This window comes from Dromaius novaehollandiae, chromosome Z, assembly GCF_036370855.1.
Source record: "Dromaius novaehollandiae isolate bDroNov1 chromosome Z, bDroNov1.hap1, whole genome shotgun sequence".
Taxonomy (NCBI): domain Eukaryota; kingdom Metazoa; phylum Chordata; class Aves; order Casuariiformes; family Dromaiidae; genus Dromaius; species Dromaius novaehollandiae.
In genome coordinates, this window is record NC_088132.1 from 11,366,444 (window position 1) to 11,394,055 (window position 27,612).

Genomic DNA, 27,612 nt, shown 5'->3' on the forward strand with positions numbered 1-27,612 from the left:
ACTTGTTTTCTTTATTCTTAAACACACAGATCTGAAATGTGCAGAAATAGTGATGGTACCATTTTGGTGAAGAAATATATTTTTGCCTCTCTCCTCAAAAGACCGCCTACCAGAAAAGTCCCCTTTTTATATTCTCCAAGAAAAACACCATCCAGGTCACTCCATAACAAAAATGTCTATGTACTGCTCTAAGACCTGACTTTCGGCTCCATCTCAGAAAACTTCAAACTTACTAAGCTGGAAAGACAGGGTCAAGCCCTTCATTTTTAAAAGTCTGCTTCTTTGCATTTCTTCTAATAGAAACTCACATCACATGGCAAAAGACTGAGTTTATCAGTTTAAAAAATAACTTTTTTAAAAAAAGTCTGATTTATGACATATAATTATACAAATCTGTGGAACTGATAATATTTGTATCAGGAAATCCACTTGAGGAACTAGTGGAGAGAAGTTCTCCGTGATGTCTTCCTCAAAAGGAGGAGAGAAAGCAGAAAGCCAGATGATAACCACATGACCTCTGTAAAACCAATTCTTAAGTTGCACTTAAGTTCCTGGAACTTGAGATAAGAAGAGGTAATTATTCTTGCGAGAGATTTTTGGATTTGATCTAGAAAAAGGGGATTTCAGCACAGAGGTCATTATAGCCACTCAAGTCTCAGCATAACAATTTGCCACAGGAAGCACAGAAGATCCAGTGTTGCAGGTCCCTTTTTCTATGACCTTGCTTTTCTCCAGCATCACTGCCTCTGTCACCTATTTTTTTCTGGCTGGAAGGAGTTGATTTTTCAGTGGAGTTCAGAACAACAAAAAAGAAGATAATGTGTCCATATCTAAGCTTCTGCAGAAAGAAAACTTTCTAATGTATTGGCCAAAAACCGTAAGCTTTTCCTGAAAATTACACCGTCCTGCTTGGAGAAAGCTTTCACAATACTAATGGCTCAAAAGCAGCCACTTGTATTCTGTAATCTTGTAAGCAGTACTTCAGGGTTTCAAACGCTAATACTAGATCACCATTCAGCCTATTTTAAGATGATGATATTTTTTATTCCTATCACCTGCAAAGGGAAGCAGACATAACATTACAGACAATGGAGAACAATAATATTCACCACAGCATTTCCATGTAGACATCATAGAAACAAAACATATTTAGCCCTGGCGCCCTTGAAATCAAACTCAGTTTTCTTCTTCACCTTAAAGATGACAACGATCAGTGCAAAAGCAGAAGGATGAGAAACCCCTGCAAAACCCAGACCACAGTATTACAGACTGTGGGACTGAAAAGATCTTAAGAGGTCAGCTAATCTATTTCTTTACCTCTAAGGCTAAAACAACTCTTCCTCGCGCATTCTGGACAGAAACTTGTTTAACCAGTTCATAAAAACCTCCACTGAAAGCAATTCCATAGCTCGTTCAGGCAAACTTTTTCCCTGATTTAAGTTTTATTGTCAGAAAGCCTTCTATAATGTTTAGCCTAAACCTCCCTTGTTTCAAATATTAGCCTATCCACAATGGGTGTGGAGAACACTTCATCCCCTTCTTCTCTGCAACAGCCTTATACATATTGAAAAAAATACATTCAGGTGCCTCTAATCAGTGTTCTTTTCTGACTAAACAAACCCAAATCTTTTAACCTCTTCCCACAGTTCATGTTCACAAAGATCTTGAATTAATTTAGTCTTATGGGTGATTTTGGGGTAGAAGAGCAAGATGAAAAAAAAATCTGATGAAAATATGAAGTCCTTTAGGGAAGTTTAAAAACCATGAGGAATTACATAAAAATTATTAAGGCTAACCGCACTCCTAGGGTGATTCCAGTGACCTCAGCACACTGAAAACAGGATGCATTGAACTAACTGGATAAAATATTACCTCCTGGTTTCACTGCAGTCAGTAGGAATTTCTGCCACTGACTTCAGTGGGGCCTGATGACTACTGACTATGTTTAGTCCTCCACTTCTGATTCAAAGAAGCAAAGTACAGTCCAATGGATAGGAGAAATCTAGAGCTGTACATACGCAGTAAAGCAGAAACACAGAATGGCATAAAAGACTTAGAATAATCATATCTCTGATGGTTCATTTTCCCATACTGATGTTCCCTTATCTTCTAGGACACTGAACAACAAGATAGGCAACTAAAATAAATGGCAGAAGACTTTCTGGCAAGGAAAGTGACCAAAAAAGTGTTGCAGGAAGTGGGCATGGGCATACCCAATCATACATTTACCAGCTGTCCATGACTTCCAGGTCAGATGTGTTTCACATTTCACGAATCATAGTACATGATTCACTTTAATCTTTGGTAGAGGCTGGACTTAGAACTACTTCAGAAAAAGAACTCTAATGCAATTTTCTCTTCCAGAGCTGTACTCACATTTCCATTTTCATAAAGGATAAATTAATATTCCTCCTACTGAATGCCTCTGGAAATACATTGGAAGCACATGTTCTGATTAAGGTGACACTTCTCTTGAATACAGATCCAAAGTTGGAATCAATGGTAGCCTCTCTTTTCAGTGGGTTTAGGACCAGATTGTAATTCTACTGGAAATGGACAGCAGACCTTTTAGGAGGATGATGTCCCTTGTGACAAGTGAGAGAAGCATCATATAGCAGTCTTCCCCATGTCATTCATCACCGTCAGCTTCCCCTGCCTCAGGACTTACTGACAGCCATTAATCCACCAAATGATGAACTGCAGGAGAAGCTCTTCAACTGTTGCTTAGCTCATAAGAAAGAGTTTTAGAACCTCAACAGGGTTCAGAATGGAGGACCCATCACCACATCAGCATCACGAGCGAACTTAGGCTGGACTTTGCAACACTCCTTCCGACCTTGCTTTACCTCCCTATTTCTCCCCCTGCCACTTCCATCGAGGAACCAAGGGACACTCCTTGGAAGGGAGCAAAAGCATCTTCCTCAGTCCCGTAACAGCAGAACTGACCACATCCCTCCCTCATCCACCTTTCTCTGCAGATCATGACAGCAAAGCAAGAGACAGCAATTTACTTTCTCCTTCCAACCCAAGGAGTTTCAAGGCTGTTTGCCATGATTATCCTACACCAACCACACAGCTCTGTAAAGATGAGGAAAGAGATGGCTATTCACCCTCCCTCTTTCAGCTAGCATTCCCTGCCGAAAAGCACCACCATTTCAGCTGCCCATTCAGTCTGGAATGAGCCTCATTTCTCAGCATGGAGAGTGATTTTCACAGAGGCTGCAGCTGTCTTTCTGAGTTTCAGATTTGAATGGACAATTGGCCACTTGGAGCGTTCTACAGGGACAAGGTGATGTTACACCTATACCCTAAAGCCTTATTTAGAGAGGACTCTGATTTCCACCTCTTCCAGCCTGCTTACATTTTTTTGCCAAACAAGTCACTAGTGAGGGATATGGATTGGGCTGTGTATGTGCCAAAGGAGTTATTATCTGCACAAGAGTAAGCTATCTCATAAATCACCTTGACTAAAACTCACAGGAGCAAAGCCAGGAATAAGCCAGTTCCCACCTGGAGGCTGCCCAAGTGGATTAGACATAGTATGCTCTCTTGCCAAGAGATGGAGGAAACCTGTGACATTAGGAAGGTCACACAACAGATTCTGCTAGGTATGAAGTAGCTAAGAGCAAGCATCTTGCAAACAGCTCTGGTGTTGGGACATGCCAGATTCTCACAACATATTCTAGACACACTTTGGGAAAACATGTCTCCCAACCTTCTTCATGTGAGGCTCAGCAAAGATGGCACTTCTCGATGATTCTCATTACCAGCCCACCTTCCCCACTACTCTGATATTATTTAACACACTCCTTACACATCTGAATAGGGGCTGCAGCCCCAGTTGAGACTAGCAACCCTTCTGAGCAAGGTTGCCTGCCCTGGTAAGAAATTCAGTTGAAGATAAAGAACTTACAACAATGAAATTTAGAAGCCACTGGTGTAGGAAGACCTATGGCAGTAGATATGACTGCTAGCCCAAAAGATACAGCAGCCTGCCTCCTAGACATATGCTGCTCTCCAGAATATTAAGGTTCAGGTATGTGAATACACACAAATAAACAGCTCATACAGCCAAAATAGTTATACGACATCATTCTCTTTTACACCAAAATCCACTGTTCTGCAACAGGCAAAATCTAGAGCAGACTCTTCTCCTCTCTGCTGGCATACCTAGATCATGTAAAACCTAAGCACAGTGAAATGTCAATTTAACATGATCAGAAACTAAAGCTCTTCCTTGTATGCAGTATTTCAGTACTTGACAAGTGTCAGCCTGTCGAAAGCAGCTAACAGTGGGGGGAGATCAGACTTTGTCCGATTTATCATCTTTCATATTAGGTTGTTGTCAAGTTATCCATAGTTAATCAGGAGACAATCCAGGACAATAAACCAACAGCAGGAAACTCAATCCAAGACTTGTGTTTCTATTCAGTAGTTCTGACACAATGTAGTGAATGATAAGGGGAGAAGTCAACATCTGTTTTATTTATGCAGTCATAGAACAAAAGGGGATTTAATTTCTTCTTTTCAGGCTGAAGTTTCCTACTAAATGAAATGTCCTCTTTCCTTACAAATGCAGTTGGCTCCTGTCATTAGCAACTCCCCTTACTAGGGAAACAGATGAGGCAATATTGCCAGGTCATTCATTAGCAGCAAAGCAAACTCATTACATCCACTGGCTGCCTTCTGCAGGCTTTGGAGTCCACACAGACAGTGACATAGTAAGTATAAACAAATTACTACACAGGTACTATTTTTAAACTTCTGAAATCTATGCCATATACTTACACTGCCCATTCAAGCTTCTCATTCTTGATTGAATTGTAGAGAGCCTGTAAAGGGAAAGAAAGGAGATGGGATTATTGTTTTACACCTGCGACACATACATTAATATGCTAATGAAAATTACCTAACTAACACTAGCAAGAAAGCTTTCTCTGATCAAGGAAGCACCATATCTGCTCACGATAACATGAAAGTCTCGAGCCTGAGGCAGAAATATCATTTAAGGAAAAAAGTATTAGAATGTAGTGTTTCCGAATACAGTCATTTTCTGAAGCAGAATTCTCTTTTAAAGTAAGTCAACAAGTTTGCAAAATGTGGGAATCCACAAAAATACAGCCCCACATATGACCATGCAATTTAAGGTCAAAGTCCATCTCTGCTCAAGTCAGTGAGATTTTGCCACCGACTACAATAGGGCCAAATTTCACCTACGAAACTGTATCAGGATGGCCAACCAAAGCCTATGAGCCTCAAAGACACCAGGATGCATCCCCCAGTTACACAGCCAGGCATAGAAACATTCCATTTCTAAGTGTAAAAGAGAAAATGGACTATGAGAAGCTTGCAGTTCTGACGTTTAAAGCTCAGGCTGCTATCTACTAACATAGGTATTCTTTTAAATCAAAAGATAGAAGCTAGTTGGTTTGGCATCAAAGGTCTCAATTCTGTTGTTCATAGCAGCCTGTAGTGAAAGGGTCCACAAAGTGACTTAAGTTTCTGTAGCTATCAGACACTTGGGATGGATTTTTTTTTGAGTAGGAACAGGTACATCATTTGGATAAGTATGTCTGATCTCATCCCTCCTGTAGTTGATATATAAAATGGATAATGCCTGCTATTACTACCAGCTAATGGAGGTCTTCAAATAGGCCACTTGACTCCAGTGAAGTATTTTGGTATGGAATGTCCCTGATTCTAGTGCTTATAATCCACATTTGTAATTTACCTTATATACATAGCTTGATTTACTCCCTCCAGCACATAACTCCTACACAGCCTCAAAATATGTTAATGTGTAGAACTGTTGATGCACATGATCATCAAAAAGTAGCACATCAAGTATGAGCAAGTCTGCAAATCACATACTATAATAGCTATGACATGCTCAAAGAAACATCAGCATTTAAATAGCCTTATATCTGACCCAAAATAAAAATAGTTTGGAAGACTGAAGAGTCTAAGCTGGGCTTGTATGTCACACCTAAACGTGCAAAGAGAATCCCACGAGGATATGCCACTGTTTATCCTGTGCTCCACCAGCTCCTTTTCCAACCTTGCATGGTCCACTTGAAGGTCCTTAGTATTTAGTCCTGTGAAAATCTGGCTCTTGACTGAACCATACGCACCCAGGTCAAATACACTGATACAACTCGCCTCACACTGATGAACTTCTGGCCACTGCTCAGCATAAATCTAGCTTCCTCAAAGTAATAGAACAGATATGACCACCAGGAGGAATCACCCCACATCCTATTCATATTGAGCTAGCATGGAGAGGTCCCCACTGCTAAGAGCTTTCCTGCGCTGCACACAGCAATATGATGAAATATTTCCAACTCTGGAGTGTTCACAGTCTATTTCTATTTACTCTGTGTTCTCCAAATTTGTACAAAGAGGTCAGATCCAAAGACAAACAGTCGGACAAAGGTGAAAGAAAGGGCACTGCTGGCAATCTGTAGACAATTTCCTAATTTTAAGATAAGAGCTAACAAGCAAGTTTAAGAAAACCCTGCAGGAGGAAAGCAAAACAAAGGGATAACACTCCTCCTACCATGCACCCAGCAATGCTGCAGAATTAGACCCACCTCCATTCCTCTACACAAACTCACGCTGAGACTGATTCCCTGGGGCTGCCCAATATTTTCCATAAGAAGGTATTATGTTACGAATGATTTGGTCTCTTTGACTTGGGCATTTTTTCATATTGTTATCAACATATTCGTGTACATCTTGAGCCAGAAAACTATTTCCAAAAATAAGGCAAAGAGCTCTATGTGTGGTAATATTTTTCTCTGGTTGTTGGCTGGATGAGCTTCCAAAATTTCACAAAAGCCTGGCCTGGGGTAAAGAAATGCCTTTTGCTGTTATCTAGCCCATATGCCTACAAGATTGGGCAGAGATCTCTGAAAATTAACACCAGCCCTGTGCAGTGCTGCTTTTTATGGGTTCTGCTGCTAAGGAAATCTTCAAGGATCACTGCAGCGGAAGAATGCCCATTCCTAGAGCAGGAGACACAAAAGTAGAACTCCAGATTGGCAAGGGAACAACAAATGCCCCAGGCTTTTGCCTTGTGGAAACTGACATGTGTTTGTCCCCTTCACAATTTTCATTAATGAGCCAGACTCCATATTCCTTCTTTAAGTAACAGACACCAATCCAGTCATATGGCATACATCTGACAAAGGACACAGTGTCCCGACAGAACATCAAATACAACTGTCTCAGAAAGTCTCTATTATTTACAAAACAGAATACCTCGCAAGCAATGCTTGCGAGCAACTTCAGTACAGACAGCTTTCACTGTCCCCGATACAGAGAGCAGTTGCAAAATACCATGGAAGTGTTAGTGCTAACAAAGGCTAGTGAGGTTGAAAGAGAAAGCCATCCCCTTGCAAGTGACAGAAGCAAAAGGGGTAGATACTCTGCATGTGCCACTGTGCACTGCTTCACAGTTTTTCACCAAAGCAGTGAACCCACTTTATGCTTTAACATTTTCCCCACATCCAGGGGGCTCTCATTAGCTGGAGGAAAAAAAAAAATTCCCGTATTTTGAAACTGGTGGTAGATGTGTACAGCCCAACTCGTGCTCTATCATTTCCTGGCTACTTCCCAAGGTCCTGCTTCAGACAGCATCTCTTTTCAGTAGACATCTCTTCAGAGCATGATTAAATCAAACAAACGTGAAGAAAGGCACTGAACTGCTTCACTAAATTGGAACAAAGCTGATCAGAGATTACGGTGGGGACATGACTTTTACCAGTACTTTGATAGTTGCAAGGATGGATTTTATTTACTTGTATTTTCTGTCTGGGGAAAAACAAAACAAAACAAAACAAAACAAAACTCCGATGGCTCTGGTTTAAAGCATGCTTGCAGTTTGACCAAGTTGGGGGAAAAAAAACCACCGCTTCTTACCTGCTTGCATGAGAAAGTGCTCAGCAAATTTACTGCCACATAAACCAGAGAACTGGGGGCTAGACCACAGCAGGGAATGACAGAACTGATCTTTCACTGTCTCATCTCCCATGCAGGACCAAAACCACTTTGAAAGGAGAGTGAGCTTATACCTCCCTTCAAGGCACTCAGGCTACTGGAGAGGGGATCCAAACCCATGGCTACTGACTATTCAACACTGTCAGGTTTCATTAACCATTAAGTTGTATTACCCAGACCACACATGCTTACTCCTCACTGTTTTTACTCTCCTGAGGACTGCTGATCTCTTGGTCCCCATACTCCGAGGCCCAATACTGCGGTGAGCTTCCCTGAGAAGCAATAGTAATTTTGAAGACGGAATAAAAGAAATTAACTGCTGTATAAAGCCAGAGAGCAGGCATCTTCCTAAAAATTTTTCTTATTTTAATTCCGCTGCTGCTTTCTCAAGCCTCGATTTGACCCTTAGCAGCCTGTGATATATAAAAAAAAAAGTGAGATTTGTTTGTATTTAGTTATTAATTGGGTAGCTTTCTTTCTTCTTAATCGGAAGCCTAAGGTCTGTAAGAAGTTGCTGACTGCTGAATTCCATTCCCAATCTATAATTGTCCAAATGAATTTTCCCTTTGGTAAGCAGGTAGGTCAACTTTCAGAAATCGAGATTTCCATAAGCCTTCACCAGCTGGTAATTTTATTCCAACTGGAGAGAGAAGCAAAACTATAGAGAGTGCTTCGGAAAACTCTTGTTTATTTGCAAAGCTGCCGAAGTTGTGTTTGAATGCATTATGCCCCCATACAGTGAAACTCCTGAACGAATTTAAAAAAAAAAAAAAAAAAGTCCCCCACCATCCCAACTTCTCTCAAAACCTTCTCACGTGTAGCACTGACTGGACCCATTTAAACAGGCTGCTCTCAGCACCTGCAGACTGCTGACTATGCTGTGAGTCAGCCTCTGAATGCAGAAGTAGCAAAAAAGAAAAGGCACAACCAGATGTGAACATAGGGACAGAGATGTAACTAATTACCTCAGTATCAAGTGGTATACCATTTAGGTAATAAGAAGGCTGGGTGACATAAAGAGCCTCAACAAGCTGAAGAGCTCCTGGGGGTACTGTGCAAGCTCTTTCTTCAAAAGGTGATGCAAGAGGCTCTTGAGGGAGACTACTGGCTGTCCAGAATTGGTGGCTTAGGGTCACACTTGGACACAGTGGCCCACCCAAAAGTTTGCCGGGAGAAAAAGAAATACACAGCCATGTTTATTTTAGGTCTGCACACAAGAGGGAAGAAATCAGAAACACCTGCCATGAGCAGGTACAGGGGCAGAACAAAAATCAAGTTTGGAGAGTCAGCAAGGATCACCTAGACCGTCTTCTCTGATTATTGTCTCCCTGTCTCTCTGCTCAATCCCAGTTTCACCATGATTTCAGAAGTTATTGCTGGTGGATCGTCAGTCTCATCCCTTCAAGAGATGCACCAGGTGACTACAGCAGTCCCCACCAGAAGGTCCAGCAAGGCGCACAAGAAGGCAGATGGGGATGCAGCCATGCTCCTGAGCTGGGCTGCCTTCCAGCCTCCACTGCAGCCACTGACAAAAGAAAAAATGCCCGAGGACGTTTCTTTTTCAGCCTCACCTTGCAGCAGGCAGGGTGGATTACAGGTGGCCAAGGAAACCCCAACCATACTGCAAGACCCAGAAGTGCTCCTCCAGTACCCCAGCCCAGGGCCAGGGCAGCTCACAGGCACAGCAACAGCATGACCTGGCACCTGAAGGCACAGTGCGTGTATACACACGATCAACATGGTTTCAGGTTACCTCTGCCACCTGCCCTCTTTATGGTTCACAGATGGAGGCCACACGCGTCTTTCCTCTCTAGACTGAGCACACAGGGGATGCTCCCTGTTGCAGTTCAGCATCTCTCCTGCTCATGCAGCACTGGTCCATCTGCTTTGTCCCCGGGACAATGGCTATCAGCCAGTCACCAGCCCAGCTCTTACTATACACGGTTCACTAGGTGGGGGGATGGAAGAAGAAAAATCCTGCAAAAAAAAAGCAGGCTACAGAGACAACAGATAACAGTCATCACAGATGCCTGCATGTGGTCCTGACAGGTATAGAACTTAACGCATCAGTGCTTTGGACCAGTGTCTCTGTGTCACGACCTCCTGTCAGCCTTTGGATGGAGCAAGATGCATTGCTACACCCTGCTCCTGGCCTGCTGTTTAAGCTATTACCTTCAGCAGGTTGGCTCTCCCTCAAAACTTGTTACTTGCACACAGATCTACATTACCTCACCATCTCCCATCCACCACCATCCCTCCAAATAGTCAGCTCTTGAGTTTTTTTCCTCTCCCCAAGCACAGATCTGTAACACCTGGTGAGCCCTGTACAGGGGTTCTGAACACTGAGTGCCTGTAGACTCTTGCCAATCTCAAAGCCAGCCCGAATGTCTTTCTTCTGTCACATTTTTCCCCTTCTGAAGAGGGTGCAGCAAGGATGCCAGAGCAGTACCCAAGAAGCCCATGGGTTCGTCTACGGTGTGGCACATCAGCTGGCACGGCTCTCAATTTCAAATTCCACTGGTGTGTACAATAAGTGTTCTTCTAACAAGCCAGCATACATTATTCATAAAACAGCACAGAGCTGTTCAGCAGCATATGGAACCGATGAATGTTGTTTTGGTGTGGGTGGAGATAGGGTTGATAGGAATGTTTTAGGGAGAAGGAAGGGAGATCATTTCACTCAGGGAATTTCGAGTGCGTCACCAACCGGAGGAGAACATTTCTAAGAGAAACTCCTCTGTTAAAAATCTGGTCTGTATGGAGAGGAAAGAAAGAAAGAAGAAAAAAAAAGAAGAAGAAGGAAGGGAAGACACTGCCAGATGCATCATCATCATAAAACAGAAAAGGAAGGTTAGCTGGGGCTCCTGAGAGCCAAGAAATTAATGCCACACAAGAAATCCTTCCTTTGTAATCTTGATACATAGGGGTTGCTAAAAAGATTTGTTCAGTGCTTGCTGGAGCGTTTAATCAATGTTATTGGTAAAGGGAGCATACTGAGTTATTATGGGTGAACAGAGGAAAGACTGGAGAAGTGTTCCTTGATAGTGCAGCACCTGCACAGCCTATTGCCGAAATTGTTTTGATGGCCCTGTGCATTTGCAGACAAGACAAGCAAGGGCACTTTGCAATTCAGTCCCTGGCTGCAGGAAAATGGTGTCTGGTGGGAGAAGAGATGGCTGAGCGAGCTGGATCACACAGGAGACCCTAGCGTCCTCCAACTCACCTTGCATGCAACTTGGGTTTGAGCCTCCTCTCCAGTAATGGAAAATAATATAACACCAACCCTCAATATCCTCTTCACAGGTTCTCCTACTGGCCTGAGATTGCTGGCCTATAATACACATCTAGGATGCATTAGCTACTGGCACCTGTGTACATACAGGTACGTGTGTGCATACATGTGTGCACAGCATTGCCTGATGTTTTTAAAGAAGATGACAGGTCCTTGGGCTATCTAGCTTCTTCACCACCAGCAGCAGGCAGACACCATCAACTCTTGGTGCCTTATTCATACTGTCTGGTGCATGAGGATGTATAATGTTCTCCACCTGAGCGAAACAGGCTGAGTCACAGGTAAGGGCAAAGATTCAGAGGAGTTTGGTTCGGTGGCACAAATGGGTTAGATTCATCTCCTGCCCTATGTCAACTGTAGCAGACATGGACTAAGTCTTTAGCATTATAATTTCCTTGTATGAGGAGCAGATAAAATACAAGGGAAGCCAGGTACAAAGGAGAAAACACAGCTACGACAATATGAAAAAGGACAAATCAGCCAATCTAGCCTTGTTTGAGAGACAGCGGATCTCCATGGCAGCTTATCTAAAAAGCCCAGCCTAGAACTGAAGACATCTTGTGAGAGGTGATGTAAAAACACACACCCCCTGACTTCACTGATGAAAAGACCTCCTTTGCAATGCTATATATTGGCAATAACTTCCAGGTCTCTTCCACCAGTATAGCAGTACAGAAGAGCTACAGCTCAAACATAAGTCAGGTCACTAAATCAGTGAGATCCTTACAATATAGATGGGCAAAGAACACGGAGGAGAACAGATATACAGAGAAGACAACAGAGTTGCCCAAAATCACATGGATGATCAGTGGCAGAGCCAGAAATACAAGCCTTCCTCTCAGTCTCATCTGCAAGACACATAACAGCCTGCACTGGGAACAAGAGGGAAAGTGGGCAAGAGGAATAATCCATGTGGTCTTGTCATCTTATCAGCTGGGCAGGTATCACTAGTGGGAATGCAGGAATCTTCTCAGCCCTCCAAAAGGTAGCCTTTACAGGTCTTAAGTAGTCCACAGATACAAACACCTTGGTATGAAATAAGGAAACAACACTGCAAACAGTAATGAAACTGCAATATGCATTCTAACTTATTGAACTGGGCTGGAGGAGGAAATAACAATACATAAATTAATCCCCCACCACAACCTACACAACTGAGCACTCAGGAGGCAGAACTCTGCGCCCAGCTGAAATGCTAGTCTTACACAGGGACAAACACATTATTACAGTAGTAAAAAAGGCCTTGTGTCAGACGCTTACATCATCAGTGAGAGAAAGTCCCTGCCCTGAAGACATTAAAAGCATACACCATGGACACAAAGCCTGAGAGGGCAAATGGAGGCACAGAGACTAGGTGATTTACCCAAGGTCAAAAAACCTGAGTCTCCACCAGTATGTGGAGACTTGTTTTACACACATAAATCCTCACACTGAATGCAGTGAAACTTTGCCTACGCCTAAGGTGAAAGTGTTTGCAAAAGCAGGGTCCCAGAGTACTTGCAAGCTCCAGACCTTACTTTGGCATTTGTCAGAGCAGCAGATACTGCATCAGCAAGAGCTCCAGAATGATGGCCATGCCATTCACGACACAACCCTGGCAGTACATTGCTTCTCAGTTATGGTGAATAAGACTCTCAAAACGGAGGTTCCTGAACTGGACTGCATAAAATATTTCACTTATTTCTATTTGTATTACTTCCTGCCTAGAGCTTTGTAGCCGAGTCTCTGAAACACTATGCAACCTGTAAGCTGGCAGAGGGAGATCTGCTGAGAACTACCATGCAGCATGGAGATATTTTCACTGTAGCAGAGGAGGTTTCTTTCAGGATAGATATGGGATTTAGAGCAGAGACTGAACAGGTAGATCCAGAGACTGTGTGTGCCTGCTGCTTTTGTTGGCATGCACATAGACATGCTTAAATGCCTTTGGATGTTGTTCCAAAATATTTCAGTCTCCTCAAAACACTTCAGCAAACAGCTGCATCTCCTAATCCCAAGGCAGAATCAATTTGCAGCAGGAATGAAATTAGAGGAATATTTGGTCACTGGATAAAGTTCATCTGATCCTATGAGACACAGAGCACCTTTGGGAGGGAGAGAGGTATTAAATCTCTTTTCGGATGTTCCTGGCATCTCTCAGTTATTGACTGAGAGTGATGGAATGAGGAAAGAAGCTATTCTGCATGAAGTAGGTGTTTGTTTGTCTAGGAACTCAACAACTGTGCTGGGCTGGGATTGGAGACACTAAACGCAGCCACTGTAGCAGCTGCATATAGCCTGTGCTACCTACAGTTACACAAACAATAATGTATTTCTATAAACGCACAAGTGATGTTTTCCTAATAAATATTTGATGGCAATATTTAATCATGCATGCAAGCAAGATGATATTTTTATCTAACACCCACACGTACTAAAACACAGAGCTGCAGAGAAAAAGCAAAAACTATTTTTCTATTTAAAAAAATCCCATTAAATGAAGAATTCCAAGGATATAATTTGCCAACTCAGGCAGCTTTCCTGGGAGCAGAGCTCCAATTAGCAATCTCTCTAGCAAGTTTTCACTGTTTACTATTGTACCAAGCTGAGTGACAGGGCATTCCTCTAAAATCTGATCACTGCCACACACCAGACCCTTTTCACCTTCGGCCTCTCCTCAGTCCTATAGACCTTCTCTGACTTCACAGCAATTCTGTGATCACTGCAGATTACCCAGAGCCTTTCATTCCTAAAGAGCATAACCTTTTCTACATCATCATCTCTATTCTTAGCAAAGAGAAACGCTGTGGATATTTATTTACCTTGCTTTCTTTAGTAGAAAACTCAGAAGAGTTGGAGATTTTCATAGATTTGGACCGATGGGACTGCCGCCAGAGAGATTCTTCTCGGGAGTATTTCACTGAACCTGTGGCTCTCACCCGGACTTTGCTGGTGCTCTGAACACTGTTAACTCCGATCATTTCCAAAAGTGAGGGTATGGGATGGGGGAGAAGAAAGCTAATGGCACTTCCCAAACCCCTGCAGAGGAATTGGAAAAGGTCTGGAGAGCCCAGGCTCAAGCAATCAGTGTTTGCTTAAAATGCACTAGGCTGCTTTCTCCAGCATCTTCAGACACACTGTTTGGAGCCAGCCTGATTGTTCCAGGCATTGCTCACGTCACTGGATGGGAAGGAAAAAAAAGAAAAAGAAGAGGACGACAGAAACCCCACCCCTGCTCCACTCCCCTCTCTGGCACAGACTCCCCCTTCATACACACGCACCAGAAGAGAGAAGGAGAGAGGAGGAGAGAAAGATGCTGGAAGAAATGCCAGCCGATTAAGCAAGAGATTCATTTTCTGTTCACAGAGCCACACTTCCCTGCCTGCAATGGCCTGCCATGCTCATTACTGCCTCTAATGAAAAAGGGACACCATAAATAGAGTCCTCAATCGCCTGCCAGCTATAGGCTTCTGGAAGTGAGAAGTGTTGATGGATTCCCAAATCACTGAATAAATCAGTAAACCAAAGGTAAAATACAACATCCTAACAGAGTCCTGAAAAGCATGCAAGCCTCAAATAAGTGCTCTGGGCACTGTCCATCCTTAATGGTATCAACAACTCTAGGTGTTAGCACTTCTAAGCTAGAGTCTTCATGGTGCCTTCACAGGGCCAAGGGAGAGACAGGCCACTTTTGCCTTTGGAGAGAGATGCAAGGAAACAAAATGACTTTCCCAAGGTCACACGGCAGATCAGTGGCAGAGCTGTGAGCATGCAGCCAGGGGACCAGGCTGGCATTAAAAACAGCTACGACGCCACCATTCTGCAAACAAAACACATGCTCCAGGAGCCTAGCTGGCAGCAATGCCATGGGCTGGCTGCTCCCTTTCCCTCCCCACCAGGAAACCCACACCATCGAACTGGTGCGGGGGCAATCTTCAGAGCCCAAGCGAGGCACAGGCACCACTTACACCTGCTGGAGCCCCACTCTGCAGGTCAGAAATGTTCTGTGTGCCCAGGGCCAGTTTCCCCTAGCATGGGGGGGCGAGGGGGGGAAGCAAGGGGAGACCTGCGCCAATCACAGCCTGTGGCTTCACCAAGGATGGATGTGCTATATAAGGGAAAGCAGGGATGTTTACCTCAATGTTGCAAAAGCACCATCATTTCTGGCTCCTGGAGACCCAGAACACAGCAGACTGCACATCACCATAGCAACCTGCTCCAATGAGGGAGATCTCTACTACGCTTGGCACAGGGGTAGCGGCAGCTGATGGCATGCGCCGAGGCAGGTAGAGCAGCTAGTACAAGCGTGCAGAGAGAAGAAGATAATGGGGACATCGTCCTGAGCCCAGATGGGAGAAACAATTTGCACGGAGGGAGTGCAAAGAGGTGAATGGCTAAACTGGCAGAGCAGCAAGTGACAAAGACCTTGCCATGTGCTAAACGCAGGGCTGGGGACACTGCCCGCCTGCAAGGCGGAGCATGGCCAACCAGCCTAGCAGCAGGAGGGCTACAGGCTGGGCAGACATGCGAACCTGTTGTCTGACTCCCATGTAACACCCACTGCTGCGGTGTCCAGTCTTCTTGGGGAAGGGGAAATATCATCCCATCTTCCCTCTGGAGCCCATCAGCATTACCCCTCACCCCATCTTCCCTCTGGAAGAGGGCCATGGCTGATGGATGGCCATCGATCCCTCCCCCCATCTTCCCGTATCGGCACTGTGCCTGGACGATGCCCTGTGAAGGCTGTCAGGTTGCATGCATCTGGTGCTGTCTTGCCATATGCTGGGGGTGGGATCTCTCCCCCCAGAGACTACATGTGGTCCAGCCACGACTGAGCCCCCTGCTTCACTGTTTGCACTAAAGCACTATTCGGTCACCGTCCTAGACACTGTACAGAGCAATGGTAAAGAGCAGTGAGACCCAGTTTGAGAGGCATTCTGTGCTGGTGGATGCTGGGTACTCCCATCCTGTCACTTGCACAGTGGTATTTCTGCCAAGACATACATGGGGGAAAAGAGTGACTTTTGCTGTCAGTCATCACAATCGTAGCAATGAAACACGGGTTATTTCCCAAGCACAAGACACAAACGTTCCTCACTGAAACACGTCAGTTACCTGAAGGTTAGGTTGAGAGGCTCCAGCCCTGATTCGTGCCCAAGTCCCATTTTTAGTGTAAGAGCAGCTACATTAAGGCAGAACACGGGTTCATTTAGCCTTCGTCATGTGTGCTGCAGTACCCAGAAGGGCATAAGAAGCAGATGAACTGAGTGGGCGTTTTGCCTGGTTATACATTCACTGCCTCTTGCAATCAGTGACTTCTGCTGTAAGTGGACAGATGACCAGACGGTCTCGTTATGGTCTTAGACACATTTTTGCTAGTAAAAGACTGCCGCCTCCCCATTATATAACCTCCTTCAGACAGCAGCCACCCTTCACTCTTTCTCCCCATGGGATGTCACAGCCACAAATCCCATGTGAAGAGAAGACCGGGCAGACTGGCAGTGGAGAAGCAAGAAAAGGGACCCGAATTCCCCACCCCCGTGGCCATTTCTGGCTTCTGTGCTCCCACTTCCCAATTTTTCACTGCTCCCTTCCCAGGCAGCACTTCTTGAGCTGCCTGTAGCTGGCAAAAGCTTGCCTGAGATCTCAGTGAAACAAGCAATGAGGAACCTAAATGTCAGTATAGAAACTGTTCACAGGATGAGAAAGCTCTGATTCCCCACAAATCCTGCCTCTGCTCTGTATGAAGCACTGACCTGTTCCCACTTGGCAAACAAGCAACATGCATTCTCATTTCCACAAAAAGTCAGGTCCAGAAAGCCCACCCCTCACGCATTAAGCACAAATCCCATATGTGCTCCAGCCTTTTAACACAAACCTGTTATTGCTAGGGGTTGTCTGACAGAACAGGGGATCTCGCAAAAAGCTACTGCATACTCTAAGTTACTTGTGCCACTTCCCAGAAAGCATTTTACATTACTTAACCCATTTGATATTATCCACGGCTAGTAGAAAAGCTTTTCAAAGAAAATCTCTTCTTAGAGGAAATTTTCAATGCAATCAAACTGTTCCAGATGAGCTAAGCAGCGGGTCTCGACAGGTGCTACATAAATGGCTACAAATCATTCCCTAACCTGCCAGCCCCCTGCTTAGCTGATTATTCTTGCTCTTGGATTTATAAGGCCACCTCTCCAAGCACCCTCAGCATATCTGAAATAATTATATTTGCTAAATATCACAAGCAGACCTAGGCCAATGTGCATTATGCAGGGCAATTTCGTTATTAAACACAAGCTAGACTGGAGCACAGCAACATTTCCTTGCTCTTGCCCATGGCACAGCAGCACCACCACTGCTTAAGTGCAGCAGTTCTCAATCGAGCATCCTCTAAGCAAGGTTAGCGGGTCCTCAGACAGGACAGGAACCTTAATTCACATGGGATCAGACCTGCTTCCACTGTCACCAAGAAGCAGTCCAAAATACCAAGCATGACAGGCTGCATCTTGTTCAAATCCCGTTTTTTTTCCTAGCAGAATACAAAAAGCACTTGTAAGCGTATGCTCTGTAAAAGAGAGAGCCTCTTGAGATCACGCTTTTGAAGCCTTAAATGCCTTCAGCTCAGGGATTCAACTATTTCATCAGTGCCCTGATTTTCATCTGTAAGTGATAATACAACCTTGTAATCCTGGCTGAGTAATTAGACCCATGTACACAGCGATTACTCTTCTTGTAGGGAAAGACCATCACTCTCGAACATCAGAGAGGTCCTACCATTTTAGAAATTAACACACACACAGGAATTGATTTGTGTCTGTAACTGAGCAACAGGGATTTCTAAGGAAGAAGGGAAGTGGGTTGTTAACACAGAGGACTAGAAGGAATTTCTTTAAAGACGGGCTGCGATGGCAGTGAAATACCAGAGAAACCAGAGGTCTCTGCACCCCAGGAGACCCAGCTGTGGTGAGAAGCCACGGTCTTCCACTGGGACAGAGGCCAGAGAAGAGTCAGTAGAAAAGGGACAGAAGATATTCAGTCATTACTTAGACAACCCCGTGACATCAGCTGGGTGGTCTAAAGGATCAAAACTCTACTTCCCTACAAGCATATCTAAGGAGCAGACCATAAACTGGCAGGAAAATTCAAAATTTTGGGCCAAAGCTTATGAAGGAGGAAAGAAAAACAGAAGGTCTGTACTGTTCTTTCCATCTTTTAAAGCCATCCAAAAGCTTTTATCTGCCACAAGCCCTATGGTACAGTACACCTCTCATGTAGGGAACAAGCTTACAGTGCAATAATCTACCTCCTGTCTCCTCTCCCTCTCACCAGTCAGGTTTTCTGGCTGATAAGCATACCCACCCCTTGCTTTGCCCTCCTAATGTCATTCAGCAAATAAACAACAGAGGAAGAAAACCTGTGGAATTCAAAGTGAAATTCTATACTGGTTTCTCAGGACAAAAATCCAAGTAAAACAAGCTATAATGTCTGAAGAAGAGCTTCAATGTCCTCAAACGAAGCCACAAGAATCCATTAGTATCATTTAAGCCTGATCCCAGTGACAAAGATGCCAACAACAAAAGCCAGCAGAATACATAAATACACGCACAAATCAATTACATAAAATACATTCTCAAGAACCAGTGACATATTTGTGCAGCACAGAAAAGCAGCAATATTTAATACTGCTATTAAATACTGTTGTTTGTTAAATAAACAACATTAAATCTTTCATATGCAGATTGATTTCCTTCCTCCTTCACCCCTGATCCCCCCCCCCCCCCAAACAAATACAATAGGAAAAGTTAATTCTGCTGGATAAATTACATATATGTGATTGCTACTGAAATAGATGTAAACAAGAGATCAATGGTCAGTTACTTTGAGAACTGACATTATCGGAACATTAAGATAATCATTTCTGAGGTCTGCTGACCAGCAGCAGCTGACAACCAGAATTAAATCTTAATGTCTGCCATCCATATAAACAGCAGATACTTAAATATTAGAGCAACTACTTCACTTCTACATGCACGAGCAACCCTGTCAACAAGGAACCATAACAGCATGTTTCAGGCATGGTAGGAGAATCATGGAGACTGACAGAAAGATGTGAAAATATCCACCAAACTCCACCCATGAGATACTCCTTATTATCTACTGGCCGCAGTATCTTATTACCAGACATTTGCAGAGACTCTGGGTCTTATCATAGTCTCAGTGAATTCACCATCAAAAAAACCACTTGTTGATGTCTTTGAGAGAAAATCTTTTGCTTTTTACACTTTTAAATGCAGCACAAACATCTGTGCTGAAGGATCCCTGGAGATGACTCTGATTTCCCTTACAATGTGGAAAATGATCCTTACAATGGAAAGCGATCCAATTACTACAGCCCAGATAGTTATTCCATGTAAACTAAACTATTGTAACTGCATAAGCATGTGCTTTTAGACCACCTGGATCAAGAAGCAAAACACACCAACTCATAGTACCAGGAAAATACAAGCATTGATCCAATGAGTCCTTGCAGGTAACCAAGTTTGCATGTTTTACTTTACATGGGAAGCACACTAAAAGCACATTCATGATCAGCTGACTTGTGGTCCCAGGCCCAAGTCTTTACTACTTTTTTCATCAGTAAGTTCCTCAAAGGCGAGCAGAGTGACAAATGCATAATGTTGGTGGAAAACCAAACTAATCCTCGTACCTTTGTATCTCTCTGGGAGACACACAGTATCTTGATCCAAAAGAGATCATTCCTGATACAAAGTGCCCTGTAGAGTATGATGGAGGACTACAAATTTAATAAAAATAAACTCTTTGTTAATAACAGGAGTGCAAAGAGATTATGCCCCCTTTATCCTAATTAGCACATTACAACTGAAAAGATGCCAGTATCCATCTTGATCCTTCTCGCAGAGCATCCCAAAACAACTCAGTGTCACAGTCTAGGCTCTGTCATGTTTCCTCTCTAAGCAGTATAATCTATACAGGAAGAAGTTCATCTTCATGCACTCCTCCTTGTGTAAACTCTAGTTTACTACACAGCAGGCTAACAGAAATGAGTGGTGCCATGAAATATGCATCACATAACAACCACCACCAAATTCGTTAAGTTAAAGCTGCCAAATGCAACTACAGAAAAGAGCAGCACCCCTGAACAAATCCATAAAACTGTCAAAATACTGCAGCCCCACATGGCTGTAACTGTGAGACAAATCCACAATGACCTGAATCAAACACTGCTGCAAAGCCAGCCAACTCCTGGATCAGTCCACGGACAACCCTGCTTCTGCACCTGCAGCGAGCATGCTTAGCCTCAGGAACGCCAGAGACATACATAAAAAGAGAAAACCACCACCCTTCAGTGCTCCCCTCTGATTCAGACGACCAACACAACTAAACAGACCAAGACTACTCCAAAAACCATGCAGGCTTCACGTGGGTGTCATCTGTGCCACAAGTGTTCCATTGTGGAAGGAGCAGCCCAAGAAGGGGAAAATAGGCAAGCCTTTGACATCATTTTTCTCCATAAATGCATGTACCTATGGAGGGGTGGAGGGGTGTCCACTTGTCTTGCTCCAGCATGAGAAGAAACCCTTCCAACTGCTGTTAGAGCCCATGTGTCAGCAGGGCACAAAAGAGGCAGCTTGGATTTGCCCCATGTTTTTAGCAGGATCTTCTAAAGACTTGATCATTCAAGGAAACATGACCTTGGAAGGAAATTACACGTTCCATTTAAAAATCAAAGGAAAAGGGTGTGTGTGGGGTATCAAAATTCAAGCAGCAACCTAGCACTCTTGCTTGAAAAAACAGTGCAAGTAGGTCAGAAAAAGAGTAGTCCAATGTCATATGAAAAGTGTGATGACTAACAGAAAGCAAGGATACCAAAGATTTATACAGCAATAATTCCAAAAGCAGTGGAAGTAATATTTTCTTTTCTTCTTTCTCCTATTTTTTTTAAATATGGTATAAATTATATTCCTACTCCTCCTTCCCTCGAGTTGCAGTACAGAAGTTAAATTTCGAGCAGATCAGTGGGTGGAAGATCAAAGAATGTTTTTCAGAATTTGTTTTCTACCTACATGGAGGTGGGAGTAATATGTCATAGGGACCAAAATGTATGTGTGACACTGTATTAGAGATTTCCCAGCTCAAAAGGAGCCCAGAATTCCTTCTTTAAAGTGACAGAGTGCACTATTCCTGAAGAACACTACTCTGTATTTTCTGAACTGACAGCACAAGAACTGGGAAGCTCAGAATGGAGATATTCGTGTTCTGGAACAGCTACGCATTTCAATTAACCACAGCATAAATGACAGCTTTGGCTATCTGACAGGATGGGGAAGCTAAACATCAAATGATTCACTTGCCTGATCCTTCCTTGGACAACAGACTAATGAGACTTTACCTCCCCAGATGAAAATGAAACCCCTGAACATTCATTAGGAGCCTGGCATTGAACCACATAATTGCTGCCAGTAGTAATGGAAATTCCTAGCTGACTGCTTGGGTTTCACTGCTTGCTGACACAAAGGCCCAGTGGGCTAGGTGAGGTCTTTTGACTAAGAATCTGAAAGCAAAGGGATGAAGGGTTGGAGGAGAACAGATAACACAGAGGAATGCAGATCACAGGGGAATGCAGATTGTTAGAGCAGAAACAGGCCTCTCCTGAAATGTCTGCTTTTAGACCAAGAGAAGCAATCCCTCATACCATTGCTTGGCCACAGAGAGGAATCCTTATTCCTGGATCACCTTTATAAGATATCATCTTTTCAGGTGTTTCAAAAGTTTTATTTTCCCTGCTCAGAGTTATAAAGCTGGTAGGCAGTATTAGGTCTTTGCTGTTAGTTCGTGTTGCTTTCCTAGCCATAACACCTGGGCTTACTTGCCTTGAAAGAAGTGCATAGATTTCAGATTTTTTTTTCTTTTATATGAATTGAATCACGTCCCTGGATCATGGAAAGAAATTCATCCGCACTTCAACAGGGCAGAGCGGTGTGAGGATTTCAGTTACTGGTGGAACCCAAAGCAGTGCACACACATAGAAACATCATTATAATCCAGTTTAAATCATAGTTCTGCACAGGCTTGCTTTAGCTGGTTATTATTCTTACTCCCTTATTACTCTTACAGAGGATAAGCCAAAACACCACAATCACATTCCGAAGGAAACAAAGGTTATCCCTGCAGGAAGGTCCTTGCTGAGGATGGGGAACAGCATTAAAACAACCTGGGTTTCCCTTCAGCCACTATGACTCTGTGGCTCACTGGTTATTGAAAAGAGAGTATGTTTTCATAAACAAGTTTTAAGACAAGGATTGATGGATTTGTTCTGCATTTCCTGACTTTTATACTATTGGATTAGACTCGGTTGTCTCCTAGCAGCTGAAAGAGGCCTTCAGTAAGAGTTATGTCATTTCAAGCAGATAAGAAATGGCTGCCTCACAAACATTATCCAAAGGGAAACATTTTTAAAAGGAAAAATTTCATTTTTGAGAGGAAACAGGGAGGTAAGTTCTGATCATTGCAAGGGAGAATGCTAACTTTTCTAACAGAGCACAGGCATTTTGTTCTCTCAACCCCCCACTCCTGTGCCCAAAGCTGGACACCGTTGCAGCAATAAAAGCTGTCCTTCCGAGGCCCTTCACCTTTGCCCTCCCGACATGCTGTATGAACTCCTTTCTCATTTAGCTGTGACTTAATAAGGCTCCCTTTTCCATTCAGCAATAGCAGGAAGGTGGAAATTCCTTGCTGAACAGCGTCAGCCACAAAATGGAAGAAATGCAGAGACCACAAATGAAAGCAATTAGAGTGTACATGGAAGTCTGATTAGTGTGATTTCCTCTGGGTAAATGAGAGAGAAAAAAGTCAGCTACTTGATGGTCACACCCTTCTCTCCACTAGACTTCTGAAATGATTGGAATGGATCAAGTAAGATGCCAGTAATTCTCTTTTAATCGAGTGTTTGTGTTGAAGAGTTTAAAGGAAAAAGAAGAGATAGGAGACAGAAAGACAGTGACAAAAACAAATCCTTAATTAAAGTGCAGAGAACTGACAACAAAATGAGATAAACACTACCTTGCAGCTTCAGTGGAAAATTGCATATCTCAGGAATCATGATCAAGAATTCAGATCATTTAGGAAATTAAGAGGGACAGTTTCTTCAAAAGAGCTCAGCACCAGCGTCTTCCACCTAATTTAGTCACTTCATTCCAGGGCTTCTCCAGGAGATAAAGCCTAGTCAAAAAACAGCCTTTGAAAAAAAAGCAGATCATCTAGGCAAGACTGGAATCTTCTCTCCGTCAGCAATGCCTGCCTGCAGTGCTCTTGCTAAGGTCCAGCGCTGCATCCCAGCTCCCTCAACTTGAGGGAAGGGCATTGACACTGCGCCCCAAGATGACGCCGAGTCAGCGAAGAGCCACCACCTCCCAGCAGAAATCATCGGGGCCAGGCAACATCTCCCTCCCTTCCACTGTTGAAGTCATGGGGCAGCACAGTCACCAGAGCCAGGCAACCTCAGAGGCTGGATGGTGGGACAGATGAAGTGAGGCTCCACACAGCTTCTTCTATTACAACCCATGCACTTCTGTCAGAACAAATGCCTGTGATTCTCCAGAAATAAGGTACTTTGGATGCTGCAGATTCAGAGAAGATTTATACTTACTGAAGGAAACATGGGCAGGTGGTATCTTCACACATGGCCTAACAATGGAGTACCCTTCCCAAGATGGAGAGCTTCATTTCCACAGTCTATAAACTGCCTTTTCAGCTTTTGTATGTTACCCTAACAAAAGCAGGTATCTCTTTTCAACGGTGAATCCTTGCAGACTCTCTGCGGGTGGGGGACACTTTCTTTCTTTTTGTAACAAAATCCTGTCACTGCCTCCTTCCTAGAGCCCAGTCTCACACACCTTGCCACAAGGTGACTAGAGGAAGACACTGTGGCCAATTCTAGCAGTATAGCATTTGTGGGGAACCACTGCCTCCAAGGAACAAAGCAAGAGTGCACAGCAAGAGTTATGCATGTTCCAAGCCAACCTCCTCCTCTTCTCACTTCAAGCAACCTCATGAAATCCAACCTTGAAGATAGATAAAGTATTAGCAGTGAAGATGTTATGACCACATCAGATTAAAGTTGGTGTGAGCGAGAAGAGGAAGCCAGCCTGCAGATAAACTGTTCCTACACCACAGTCATGAGGTTCCTGAAATTATCCCAGAGTGATTTTGGCTTCCTTCCAAGTAGCCAGACACTAGCCACAACCTCCCTTTCCACAGGAATAAATGAACAACCATCTGGCTGTGACTCCCTTAGGCTAACAACCCACATGTTAGACCTAGTTGTTCTAACTGTTCCTGATGTGTTATCTATCATTGATTCACCACTGTGGTGCTGAATCTCTTTCAGCTTCCCTCATCATCCTCAATAGCATCTGCAGCAACTAATCCCAGGATGCCAGGCATATCTGCTGTGAAGAGATGGGTGCTGCAGCTGGGACTCTTTGTGCCTTGCACTTCTGGTAAATCCGTCACCTGTCCCCAGCTGTAAATGTTTGTAGCTGTCCGATTCATGGTCATGCTCAGGAGTGTGCAATGAGTCCATGGACAGCACAGCACTGCTACATGGCGAGACAGTCGCGGCACCACCACACTTGGTATTTAGTACTCCTTCCAGGGTTTAGACTCACCCCAGGACCTTTGCAAGAGAGGATTATAATATCAAAGTTAGAAGGAAAACATTGCTGGGAATTCAGGATCATGTTGTCTGATTACAGCTTGATACAATATAAAATAATCTGTAGGCTTAGAGTCAAAGAAGAGGAGTTTCAGAAAGTTTCCTTGCCTTTGAAAAATTTCTCTTTCAGTAACCTTAATCTGCCTGGATTTAACAGGCCTGATTCACCTTATTTACACTAGTCAGCTCCATGGAGAGCTGACAGCTTGGGAAGAGAAGAGAATCACAGCTTGGGATCCTAGTTCTCATTCACAACAAGGAGTTTGCCCCAGTTTGAAGGCATATGGGAACCCAACAGTAAGTACAGATTACCTCTGTGTCCACTCTCAAGGCTGCATGCGCTGACAGTACATGGGTATCAGGCTGCAATCTCCATGTCTACTCTTTAGTAGCAGCTGATGGAAGATTAATGGGACATGTGACAGATGGTCAAAGCAAAACTACGATGGAATAAAAGGGAAGGTACATACATCTGCCTGCCTGGTGAAATACTGACTATATAAATATTGCAAGCAGATCCCATGGGGAGAACCATGCTTTTAATCACAGTTTGGCGTATTTGCCTCTATGGGTCTCAACATTAAAAACAACCTCAGATCTGACAAACAGAGGGAGGATGAAGAAAAGGAGATGAATCTTTGTACAGATGGGGATACAAGAGTGAAACTCTTTTCAGTGTTAATGAACAAACAGACAGAAAGACACAAGGTGAATGAGATCATATCAGCATTTCTCATTTCCATTTCTAGCCAGAATGAAGTCTTAGTTCCCAAAGCACGATCAACAGCGCACAGAGAATCACATCCTGAACTACAAAGCTTTGTGGTGTTTATCAAAGTGCCCTTATTGTTGAGGAAAAAAAAAGAAAAAACTTAATAAAGGGACAGCTGTCTCACAGGAGTAGGGAGAAAAAAATGCCAGGTTTCACATCAGAAATCTTTGGAGGCTGCTCCCTACTACAGAACTGACCCTCCTCAAACACTGATGTCTGCTAGTTGAGACTCTGCTATTTTCCTATTCAGACAAAAAAAAAAAAAAAAAAAAAAAAAAAAGAAAGAAAACACCACAATACTCAGGGCTGCACTCTATTCTCAGCAGCACTAGGGTTGTGAAAGATGTACTATTTGTTTCTCATATATGTCTTCATATTTGTCTCCCTACACTTCCAACACTGCTAAGCTTTGATTTGGAGCTTGGCTGAGTGTAGGTGCAGAGCTTCACATGGAGTTGAAATGCTCACCTTGGAGCCACGAGGAGAACACAGAGAGACTGAAAAGCTCAGTTCTTTTCTGACCTTGCCTGCATTAATCACAAGTGGGTGCCTACTGAGCCAAACCCCCTTGCTCACTATCACACTCCCACGAGGGCACAGTGCCACCATGTGGAAACACTTCCTCTCCCAGGGATTGCAGACAACTTGCAAACACTCTGGAGAGGCCGCCTGCAGCCTCAGCACTACTCATTATTGGTTATATTGCTAATGCACTAGCAAACCATAAGCACTTTAGATCCGAGCTGAACCACGGCTCTCTGAATTTAATTTACTGAGACTAATACAGGTTTAATTTCTGTTAAATCTTTGTAATCACATATCTAGTGTCAGGGTGGCTGCTGTGGATGCAGTAATGTAGCTGCTGAAATGTACAGTTATTGCCACTCACTCTGTTTCCTCGCAGTGAAAAATGAAAGCCATGAGTGGCAGATCATCAGCCAGACTCGAAAAGATCTCCAGAAAACCAAGATGAAAGCACAATCTCTCTCACCCTGAGAGATCAGGGCAGCACACAGAACGCAGCAACATGCCCAAAATGAAGCAGGACACTGATGCGGAGCGTATTCCAGCCTGTCGTCTCCAAAAGACCCTCAGAACCAGGGCCTGGCTTAGGGTGGGCAGGCAAAGAGCCAGCTAACCTCAGCATTAGATTGAAGGTCAACATTAAAAGCTAAGATTCAGTCCCAACTGTGTAATTCTGTCAGCAGGAAAATAAACAGCAGGTGAGCACCAATGGAAGTCTCTTCTTAGTGCACTCGGAAGGTTATTTAAACACAGCCTGGAGACCTGTTTATTCAATAAGGACTGTAATTAGCTTGCAAATTAATCTCAACATATCTCTCGACAGCAGAGTGAGAAATAAGCTTCCTTGGATTTTTTTTTAAGTGATGCTGCTGACAGATGAATACTCTGTATCCAGATTTAAAAAATAATTAAGTCTAAAAAGAAGGGTCTGTGTGTATATTCCCTGATCTCTACTATGAACCGAGGCAGAAGGGTCTAAGATAAAGATCCCTGAAGAAGCTAAGGAAAACAGGGGGAATTACCAAATGTTAGAAAGCAAAGTCTGTCACTTGTAACTATGCAGGTGTGCCTGCATTTCAGAATGAGCCTGACACAAAACCATCTGAAGAGATGGTGATTCTTTTCATTTACTTCAATAGGCTTTGGGTCACATCTCAGATGCAGCAATCTCTCATTTTTATTTCCATTACCAAAACATTTATGAAGTCTAGTGTAAGCGCTGTTGTATTCATTCAAACAGACTGATGTTTCATGCCAACAACCACACAAAAGAGAAATGAAACATTCTCATTATTATTGACAATAAAACAAGAT

General features: G+C 43.5%; 1 protein-coding gene across 9 annotated transcripts in view; it reads right to left on the reverse strand.

Annotated features, from left to right (window-relative positions):
• The window catches only part of LOC112982199 (PH and SEC7 domain-containing protein 3), a 141,609-nt gene that overhangs the window by 32,199 nt on the left and 81,798 nt on the right, over positions 1-27,612 (reverse strand). For all 9 annotated transcript variants that reach the window (XM_064501795.1, XM_026098429.2, XM_026098420.2 and 6 more), the window contains one exon: positions 4,789-4,832. In XM_064501795.1, the coding sequence (XP_064357865.1) occupies positions 4,789-4,832 (44 nt within the window). The remainder of the gene's footprint in view (positions 1-4,788; positions 4,833-27,612) is intronic.